Source organism: Volvox carteri, assembly GCF_000143455.1.
Source record: "Volvox carteri f. nagariensis unplaced genomic scaffold VOLCAscaffold_68, whole genome shotgun sequence".
Classification (NCBI taxonomy): Eukaryota; Viridiplantae; Chlorophyta; class Chlorophyceae; order Chlamydomonadales; family Volvocaceae; genus Volvox; species Volvox carteri.
The window spans coordinates 417289-427756 of record NW_003307611.1 but is presented as its reverse complement, the minus strand read 5'-3'; the positions used below and the strand labels follow the sequence as shown (position 1 = coordinate 427756).

Genomic DNA, 10468 nt, shown 5'->3' with positions numbered 1-10468 from the left:
GTCGGTCCAAAGGAGGGTCAAGTCAGGAAAGGGAGGGAAGACATTACAAAAGCAAAAGCCAGGACAGTGAGGAGGGGTAAGATGCAGCCGGAGCAGCAGGTCTTTCACAGCATGGAGGAGGGGTGAGGCGAACCATGGAACCACAGAAACCACAAAAGAAGGGTTTTACTTCGAGAAGAAGATTTGGGTCACACAGACACCCAAATGAGGTGAGGGGGGAAACAGGGAAACATCCCGCAACACGGCCACTAATGTGCACGGCGCGGAGAAGCATACGGAATCACGTGCATGTAGAAATTAGAATAAGATGTAAATCGGGATGATGATGGCAATGGCCCGTAAGACTGTACGAGCAAAAGTATTGGAAGGGGAGCATGGTTTTTGGTGTCACTGAGGGGGGAAGGTTCCCGGACTCCCCCCCAACCCCACCGGGAGCAAAACACAGTCACGTGATCTGCCCCCACACTGGTTGCCTTGCCCACCGGTCACGTGGCGCCTTGTACGGATTACGATGGCCGGTCTGCCGTACTTGTCCGTGTAGTTGTGTACATAAGCCTTGCCGCTGGCCAGTTCCGCCGCCACCATTTGGGCGGTGGTGGACTGGGGTCTGCGAAGGTGCCAAGAAGCGGGAGAGAAAACAATCAGAGGCGGCGGAGGACGAGGGGGGGGGGGAAAGAGTAATCAGGAGTGAGTGAAGGTCGGGGAGGACGGGGAGCCGGGCAGGGAAGGCAGAAGGTAAAGATGGATGTTCACCCCAGGAAGATGAAGGGGGTTATCTGGAAATAGGCAGGGGGATTGCGGGGCGTTCGAGTTGGGTTTTGGAAATTAGCATCGGATTGGAAAAGCTGGGATTAGGATTTATACACGGAGGTTGGTAGGTAAGGAGGGGTGGGTAGGGGGTTAGGTAGGGGGTAAGGGAGCGAGGGAGGTAAGGAGGGAGGTAAGGGAGGGGGGTAGGGAGGGAGGTTGGAGACGCATGTATGAGAATCTGCAAACCCAAGAGAGCCGTGAAAGGGGCGGTACTGCCCCGGGCCTCCCCCTCCTCCACAGTTCCCCGCCAGGCGATCTCCTCGGGCCCATCAGTTTGTCTCAACGCATGAGCGCAATGATGCCAGCAACGCATACGTGCTTATAACCTTACGACGCGCGACGTGCGCTTCGGCTTGCAATGGTCGTACATGTACAACAGGTGTACGGCGCGGAAAATAACAGAAAGGTGGAGTTTTTGCAGGATGTCTCGGGAAATCCGAGGTCGGGGAAAGGCATGACACGGACACCTGGCGGGGCTTAGGGCTGTCCAGGTGCGAGTAAAGTACCTAGAAGGTGGTCACGTGGCACGTACCAAACCCGCAGTCAGCCTTCATTCCCTTTTTAACAATGGATTGGGCTGTATGCAGATCAGCCTGCTCAGAGTCCCAAGAAACAACATGCAGGCTCGCAAGGGCTCACTGGAAGCTCTGGCGCCATTTCAGCATGCTGCGCAACTTCTGCTCCGCCTCATCCACGTCGAAGTAACGATCACGCAGATACCACTTCAACGTTGCTTCATCGGGAGCAGCTACATCGTTGCGAAAGCGTTGACTCAGTTCTGCAAGTGCCTGAGAACGGGAGGTTGTGGTGACATTTGTAGTTACATCGCCAGCGGGGTGGAATCAAGTGGAATTGGGGTGTGCAAGCACGCCTTACGTCCTGTTGGCTTTGCGAATTCGTCCAAGGCTCGATCCTCAAGCCCGGAGTTGGTGTAATGCTTGTAGCGAGCTGCGGTCCTACAGCGCCAGTCTTGATGGCCCTTTGTGAAAGTGATGAAAGTGATGTGCGTAATTTGCGTGTAGGACACGTTGGACACATTCTTCGGCTGATATCATGTTGCAGCATTTGATACAATGCCATGGTGAAAGCAGATCACTTCCCAAATGCTTTTGAATGTATAGGTTAGAGAGTTCAAGCACAAGATAATAAGAAATTATAACCTCACGATGTGCACGGTCGAAAAAAGCTTATATACACATTTCTTAAACTTTTAAGTTGACTTCAGTCGACGACAAGCAGCCAACGACTTGTTGGCGTACTGCCGTACTTGCTCCTGAGTCGAGCGAACGTTGCTCGCCAATCCTCCCGCTGCGGGGTATGACAGTTCATTATGACCTTGCCACAGGGAGCGATACGTAAATATAGATTAATATGCAGGCTTAGGTTAATATGCCGTCAACTTTCTAGCGAACGTTACCTATCATCATCGAAACCAATTAAAACTAACTATTGCATACGTTTTCATTTCCGAAACTACATATATTAACTAATTATACGTCCTCCACAACGGCCTGCAGAACCTCACACCTCGTTCTGTCCGTACCGTATTGCCGGGTTGAACCCTTTAACGTTGAGTCTATTGGCATTGAAGATTCAAGCATGATCAAATGTCTCTCGGCATAGGGGAGGCCTATTTGCCGGTTGTCCAGATCGGCTTGCAGACTTTATGCATCATAGCAGCAGGCCGTCTAGCTGCCTCACGGGGACTTTTCGACGCGGCGCCAGTATGTCGCACACTGAATCGGTTTGTTGTAGTAGTCTGCTTACCCGCCCTGCAGTTCTGGCTGCTCGCTATAAAAACCGACATGCGCAACATGGAGGTGGGTTTTCCCAGGTTGGGTTTCTCACGCGCAACAACTTCCTGGATACATCAACACTGAATTCTCATATTGCGAAAATGCATGATGCTTAATCGCTGGATGTGGGACGGGCTCAGATTTAAACCGTAAACGCCGCCGGCAGTCTCCTCGGTGACCAGCCGCCTGCCCTTATCAGCGACTCCATGGCATATCACATCGCACACGTGCAAAGCTGGAAGCAAAACAATGCGATTGAGACTCAGCCATACGTAACAATACACAACGATAAATATTCTAATCACAGAAATCGTATTGGCGCAAGTGGCGCCGCTCGTCTCCCTCCTCCAAATCGGTTTTCCTGGTTCCTGACCCCATCCGACTTCTTCCCCCGCTCCACCACAATCCTCCCGCGGGCGCGGTGGTGGTCTTCGTGGCGATCTTTACCCGACGGCCCTCCGATGCCTTGGGGCCCTGACGCGGATGCTGATATTGCTGGTGGTGATGCTGGTGGTGATGCTGGTGGCCGTGCTCCTGCTGCAAAACCCTAAACCCCGACCTACTGCAGCACTGGCGGTAGGTCACGTCACAGCTACGGGAAGTGACATCCTCCACGTCCCCCTCCTCCCCCTGCTGCTAGGGCTGCTGATGCTAGGGCTGCTGCTGCTGCTGCTGCTGCTGATATGATATTTAAATATTTGTATTGTTGACATTCAAGATTTACGGGGGCCCCATGCCCTCCTCCCTTTCCACAGCGCTGTGGGGGCCTTCATGCTGTGGACGTTGCTAGTGCAGATGGGGTGCACAGCCTGGGTGCTCATCTTTGAGGGCGGCAAGCTGAGCAGGTGGGGGATTAAGTGAGTGTGAGTGAGTGTGAGTGAGTGTGAGTGAGTGTGAGTGAGTGTGAGTGAGTGTGAGTGCGAGTGAGTGCGAGTGAGTGTGAGTGAGTGTGAGTAAGTGTGAGTGAGTGTGAGTGAGTGTGAGTGAGTGTGAGTGAGTGTAAGTGTGAGTGAGTGTGAGTGAGTGTAAGTGAGTGTGAGTGAGTGTGAGTGAGTGTGAGTGAGTGCGAGTGAGTGTGAGTGAGTGCGAGTGAGTGTGAGTGAGTGTGAGTGAGTGTGAGTGAGTGCGAGTGAGTGTGAGTGAGTGTGAGTGAGTGCGAGTGAGTGTGAGTGAGTGAGTGTGAGTGGGAGTGTGAGTGCGAGTGAGTGCGAGTGAGTGCGAGTGAGTGTGAGTGCGTGTGAGTGAGTGAGTGAGTGTGAGTGAGTGTGTGTGAGTGAGGAGGTGCTGGTCGGGGCTTCCGGAGGCCCGGGGAAAGGGGCCGGAAGCCGGCAGTGGTCCCTGATGTGGGGGGTGCCTAGGGGCCAGATTAGCGGTCCGTGTTATCGCGTATCGCGTTTTAGGGTTTTAGGGTTTTTAAGAGTTTTAGAGTTTCAGGTCCAGGCTCGTTTTCTAGGAGGGCGACATCGCTTCGACATGCAACCAGCACTAAACAGCATCGAGGTCTGTAGTCGCGTTGACAATCACAATTAATAGCCGAGGTGTACGTATGGAAGCATGACTTGTTTTGCAGGTGGCTGTGGCTGTGTGCGTGGCTGTATGTCTCAGTCGCTCTCTGATGTGGTTCCTTTTGCACATTTCTCTCCCCACATACACACATACATACATGCATGCACGCATGCATACATACACACACATACATACATATATACATACATGCAGGATTTGCGTGCACTCCCTGGTGCTCGCTGCCAACAACACGGGCATCCTGGCCCCTGTGGTTCTGGAGGCGGCGGTGGGGCCCTCCGCCGCCGCCGTGGGTATGCTGGCCACCATTGTCCTCTACTTCCAACAATTACCCGCGGCTATGGTCCTGTTCGAGCTGGACAGAATTAGCGCCGAGCGGGCGTGCGCTAATAGTAACACAAACACCAACGTCAACACCAACATCATTATCAGCGGCGGCGGTGGTGACGGCGGCGGCGGCAGCGTCAATGATGACGTCATTTCACTCGCACAGGCGGCTGCCTACCGGAAGGAAAATGTCGCCCCAACCTCGCACGCGCTCTCAACCTCAGCTCCGTTGATAAAGTTGGGTGTCGGTGATGTTAGTGGTGATGTTAATGGTGATGCAGGCGACGGGGGCAGAGGCTGGCGGATGGGGGATGGGAAGGGGGGAGATCTACATGGTTGCGGCCGGGATGGCGGAAACGGCCACGGTGGCGGCAGTGACCCATGGGCCAGAAGCAGCCCTAGCAAAGGAGGTTCCGGGTGGTCCGGGGAGATGGTGGGTGCAAGCCATGGCGGCGGTGAAAATGGCGGTGGTGGTGGGATGAAGGTACCTGGAGAAGTAGGAGGGGGAAGGACAGCTGCCGGCGGTGGGGTGCCGGTGCTAGTGAGGGGTGAGAGGCTGGGGTCCTCGAAGGCGAATGGGCGCTTGCGGGCTTGGACAGCGGGGGGTGGCAGGAAGGGCAGTGCTACTGCCACCGTCAATGACAGCGGCCGCGACCGCGACGGCGCTACTGCCGCCACCGCTGCAGCAGGAGCCGCGGCACTAGCTCCTGGTGGTGAAGATGCTGACGGCGGCAATGGCGACGGGGTGGAGAGGGCAATGGCACCAGCCGGAATGTCCATAGATCATAACCTGGCGGACGGCGCATGTGCGGACGTGTGTACGGCAAGTACGGCAGGTGTTGCCATGGAGGGCAAAGACCGCCACGGCTTTTGGTCGGCTTTCGGTTCTCCCAGCCGGCCAGACGACCCGAACCTCCACCACCGCCATGTCCACCACCCTCCACAACAAGGCTACCCGCAACAGCTCTTGTCTAGTCGCATCCAGGAGGACCAACACCCCCACTCTCATCGCCGCCGTGCAGTCAATCCGCCGCCGCCAATCTGTCGGCAATCCCGCCAGCTCTTGCCGTACAGCGTCGTCGTCTCTGCCGACACAGCCGTCAGCGTCGACGCCTGCTCCTCTTCTTTACCAGGGCTGCAAAGGGCTATCGCTTCCACTAGTGGCGGCGGCCGCAACGGCCGCTCCGGAACCAGCCCGTCCTTCTCTACCTCCTCCTCCTCCCCATCTAAAGAGGAGCCCAGTTTGCGCCATGTGGCACAGCTCGTACTCGGCAACGCGCTCATGTGGACGACAGGTGCCGCCACGGGCGTGTCAATGTTGGGTTTGCATGCCGTACTTGACCCGGACGTCCCCTCCCACGTCCGGGGGCTACAATTTGTGGAGGGCACCCTCGCCTGGCTGGCTAAATGCTCCGTGCCTGTGTCCCTCTTCGCCATGGGCCTCTTCTCGTCCAACACTGGACCTGGTTGCGGCGTCGATGACGCGCGCTCGGCTCGTACTGTCGTGTCGTACTTGGCGGTTAAGTTGTTGGTATTGCCCTGGGTGATGGTCTTTGTGAACAGTTTACTTGGTCTGGATGGGCAGTTGGCGCAGGCGCTGTTGGTGTTGACGTGCGTGCCGGTGGGCCAGAACGCGTTCCTGGTAACGGAGCAGTTTGGTGAGGGCGCGGAGGTGGTAACGGCGGTGATGCAGGCGGGGTTGCTGTTGATGCTGCCGCATGTGGCGGGGTTAATGGCGGGGTTGCGGTGGATGGGGCTGTATCAGGGCGCAACTACGTGAACTACGGAATCTTGGGGAAAACTATGTGTGTTTGGGGGGGTGGGTGAGGGAGGTGGGTAATGCTGTGATGAACTCTGCCTGTGTGGTGAACTCTGGGATGAGGTCTGACTTGATTTTGTTGAGAATGGACGGGGAAAGGTGGAAAACAACGGTAAGACCTTTTACAAAGTAACGAAACGGTTTCATGTGTTGACCTCTTGTAATTGAAAAATTCATTAAAATCTCCGGAACCAGGTCACACTGTTCATGTGGGAGTGCTGCATTCATCGACATGCTTTTCCACTACTGCGGATATTATAATCTTAATGACCAGCTTTACACTTCATTAGAACGGGCGCAGCGTTAGATATTTTGTAAGTGGAGACTTTTGCTACACAGGCATGCAGCGGACAGTTCTGAATTCAAACACTCGTACAACCCGGAACCCGAATGCCGAGTCCGGCCTTCCAGCCTTTGTCTTTGCCTTTCAGCTCTACTTTCCACTGGTGTCCTTTGAGAAGTACGCGCTACAATAGCTATCTTGATAAGAGGCATGTTCTCCCGCAAAGCCTGCGATTTCTTGGGTTATCCATAACTATAAAAACAAGTTTTGCCGGTCTGACCGAGAACTGCGAGGTAAAACGCGATTTCGCAATCCATGTACCTCGGCAGTTGCTTGACAGTTAGATCGAAGTCAAAGTCGAAAAGGCAAATTGTTGTCCCCACACAGTGACACTGCGAGGTAATGAGTTACGTTTGTAAGGCTGACTCCAATCAAGCTGTTGACTGAGGTTATTCTTAGCTTAAGTTGTCCTAGCAATCGAGAAGCAGGTCACGCAGTAGTGGCCAGGCTGAAATCATGTTTGGTCAGGCAGGAAACTTAATCATACTTGGTGTAATGGCAGCGTTTCTTTGTTCTACGCCCATGCTGAGCGGAACGGCACCGGCCTCGGTGCCCATGCACGCGCATTCTCACGACTTCGGCGCAGACTCCGGCGACCATCAGAACGTCATGCAGATGCAGATGGTTTTCGATTACGGCTACAAAACGACGTTGTGGTTTTCTTCCCTAAGAACCGACACAATCGCATCCTACATCGCCGTGCTACTCGGCCTTGGTCTTCTCGCATTTGTACACGAGGGCCTCACAGTTTATCGCAAGACGCGCGCGACCACACTTGGATCTTCTGCTGACGCGCTGGAATTTGGACTGCGGGAGCAAAAGTGAGGTGTACCATGTCGCTGATTTCTCTCGCTCCTCGTACACACGTAATACCGCTAACATGCGTACATTAATTACTGCACACACACAGACAATGCCACGCTCCTGCCTTCGCTCTCCCCGCTGCACCTTAACCTATTTTCCTTGCGTTTGTTGGGTCCCGCTGCTTTTCCTCCTTGAGCTGCTTCCCACACATGCACCGCTGTCCATCTTCCCCCCCCCACACACACCTTCTCCCCAACCCCACGTGCAACCTGCCACTTCAACTTTTTTTAATTTTAACTGGTAACGAACGCCGATAACAATGGTTCCCCCTGTCCTTCTGGCCTCCCGGGCCCTGGCCCTATCTTCACCGTCACCTAAATGGGCACATGCAAGGTTGGCTGCCGTAGCCGGCGGTACTACTCTGGGGCTCTCTGGGGGCGGAGGCTTCCTCCCGTCTTCCGAGCGTCTGGCCCATGCCGGTCTTTATGTTGCCAGTTTGGGTTTATCGTACATGCTGATGCTGGCAGTCATGTCCATGAACGCGGGTGTGTTTGTGGCTGTTTTGGCGGGTTTCGGAGCGGGATTCTGTGCCTTTGGGGGTGAGAGGGGCCCGCTGGGGGGTCGCAGTGACGCGTGTCACGGCCAATGATGATGATATGGTGATGGTAATGATGATGATGATGATGTGTTCATGATGCTGATTGCGATACTGCTGGTGATAAGAGTGTTGAACGTAATGATGATGATGATGATGGTGATGATGATGGTGGTGATGATGGTGGTGATGGTGGTGGTGGTGATGATGGTGGTGATGATGGTGGTGATGATGATGGTGGTGATGATGGTGGTGATGGTGGTGGTGATGATGGTGGTGATGATGATGATGATGGTGATGATGATGGTGGTGATGATGGTGGTGATGGTGGTGGTGATGATGATGGTGATGATGATGGTGGTGATGATGATGGTGATGATGGTGGTGATGATGATGGTGATGATGATGGTGGTGATGATGATGGTGATGATGATGGTGATGATGATGGTGGTGATGATGATGGTGATGATGATGGTGATGATGATGGTGATGATGGTGGTGATGATGATGGTGATGATGATGGTGATGATGATGGTGGTGATGATGGTGGTGATGATGGTGACCGGATGATGTAACCGGGAGGGATTAAGTTCTTGAAGAAGAGGAACTGCAAGGTGTGGTACTCAGGCGATGCCTCCTCATGCGCAGCGTCAATCTTCATGAGGGGTGGTGTTATTGTTGCTGTCATATTTGCCGGTAGTGGACTTCATGTACATGCCCAGCCAAGGCTGACGAGGGACTGTATGTACGTATGTATGTATATACGTTCATGGGAAGGCCAGTGCCGAGATGGCTTCTATAGGTCTTTCAAAACACAACTCAGGTCCGGTCAGGGTGCATGCATGCACGCGCGATTGTGTGGCCGGGTGGAAGGGGGGGGGTAGGGGGTTAAGGGGGAGGGTTGCAGCCCGGTCAGGATGTGGCGGGTCGGGCCGGGTCGGGCGCAGGATACGGATATATAGGAAAGAGTAAGATAGGAAGTGTGGACCCCCTTCCAGGATACGGATGGCAGGCAGAGGGCCCAGGATAATGGCGCGGCAAATTTCTTTGGAAGGGTCGACGCCAACTCACCAAGGATGAGGATGGCGGGGGGGAGGGGATGCCGTCACCCAGATGCGGGATGTGTGGCTCGAGGGATGTGAGGAGTGGGGTCGTGTAGGGTTTGGTGGTATGTATCCAACCGACAGGATGCGATGGCAGACACACCCACACATCCACCCACCCACCCACACACACCAGGGATGCGAGGATGGTGCGGCGCTCTGCAACCCGCCTGCGTCTGTTGTAAAAGTTGTAAAAGACGTTCGTTTCCTCTTGAGCCGAATAAGCAGAGCGGACTTGTGGATTATGTAAAACTGGGTCTCTTATCAGGGTTGGGGTTTAAGAGGGGAATTTGTTAACGTCGTGAGAGGACGGGAATGACATGCTTGCCGGGTAACAACAAGGGGAAGGGGTGTTGGCGGGAGAGGTGGGATGATGACGTGCACGTGGCCCCTTCGGGGATGAACTAAAGGGGTTCCCCTTCGGCATCATCCCCTAAAGGGGAACTAAAGAATAGGTGATGAGAAGTTGATGATAGCATGTCAGATGACGCTGAGATAACACCGATGATGATGTCGTCGGTTGATTGATGTTTGGTCAGCCTGGCTTCACATCAATTGATTGATGCGGTTAAATTTTGATGTTGACGACGAGGCCGTCATCACCGGAGAAAGCCCATACTAACGTAACCGCGGTTTATGTCGTCGCGACCTGGCCAAGAGTCCTAGAGGCATTATTGTTTTACTCCGCTTTTTTCCACGTAAGAAATATTTTTTATATCTGTTTGGTTCTCTTTTTTCTTGTATCGACTCGCACAAATAGTCTCAAACAAACATACGTGAGATTACTTTGAGGATACTACTTAGCTGCAGTAGATCAATAAATAGCACAGCCACCGCATTTGTTGACATCCCCTTACCCGTCTTTTGAGGAGAATTCAACGAGCTGTAACCACACAGGGGTAGTAATTTGCGTGACGTTGAAAATCAACTATTACTTCCTAATATGCGTTGAATCAGAGGGTTGTCTAATTTACAGGTGCCGTACCGCCGTACGCACACGACGCATCTTTTGAAAATTCTCAAAGGGATATTCTGCGAGGGACCTGGGGGCCTTCTCAGCTGCGAGGTGGACAGCTTTATATACAAACAGACAGACAGACAGACGCACCGAAAGGTAACAAGATCCGCACTACTGAACGTTTGCACAGCCTACTTCACGAGCTGTGTTTTATCCTAGGTTCCCTCCTAACGCGCACACATGCACACATGCACACACAGGGGGCTGTGTGGAGGTTCGCAAGCGGGTGGTTCTTAGAGGGCTCGGCGGGTAGGAGGACGGTCAGTTCAGCCAACTTCCTGGCGATCTAAACGTCAAAAGTACGACAAGAGGCAGTAGCAGTGGTGGCA

The 10468-nt window shown here is 53.8% G+C and overlaps 3 protein-coding genes across 3 annotated transcripts in view; 2 read left to right on the top strand and 1 right to left on the bottom strand.

Moving 5' to 3' along the window:
* The window catches only part of VOLCADRAFT_67793 (uncharacterized protein), a gene marked incomplete at both ends in the record, with an annotated part of 31352 nt that extends 29802 nt beyond the window's left edge, over positions 1 to 1550 (bottom strand). Inside the window, 2 exons of the mRNA XM_002957002.1 lie at positions 490 to 607; positions 1450 to 1550. Of these exons, the coding sequence (XP_002957048.1) occupies positions 490 to 607; positions 1450 to 1550 (219 nt within the window). The remainder of the gene's footprint in view (positions 1 to 489; positions 608 to 1449) is intronic.
* A 1827-nt stretch (positions 1551 to 3377) lies between these two features.
* VOLCADRAFT_98127 (uncharacterized protein) lies at positions 3378 to 6237 on the top strand (the record flags this gene model as incomplete). The annotated part of the gene is made up of 4 exons (XM_002957041.1): positions 3378 to 3451; positions 4696 to 4877; positions 5144 to 5284; positions 5480 to 6237. The coding sequence occupies 4 exons, from the start codon at positions 3378 to 3380 to the stop codon at positions 6235 to 6237; spliced, it is 1155 nt and encodes a 384-aa protein (XP_002957087.1).
* An 838-nt stretch (positions 6238 to 7075) lies between these two features.
* On the top strand, positions 7076 to 8072 carry VOLCADRAFT_127531 (CTR type copper ion transporter; the record flags this gene model as incomplete). The annotated part of the gene is made up of 2 exons (XM_002957040.1): positions 7076 to 7440; positions 7919 to 8072. The coding sequence occupies 2 exons, from the start codon at positions 7076 to 7078 to the stop codon at positions 8070 to 8072; spliced, it is 519 nt and encodes a 172-aa protein (XP_002957086.1).
* Between the last annotated feature and the right edge of the window lie 2396 nt (positions 8073 to 10468).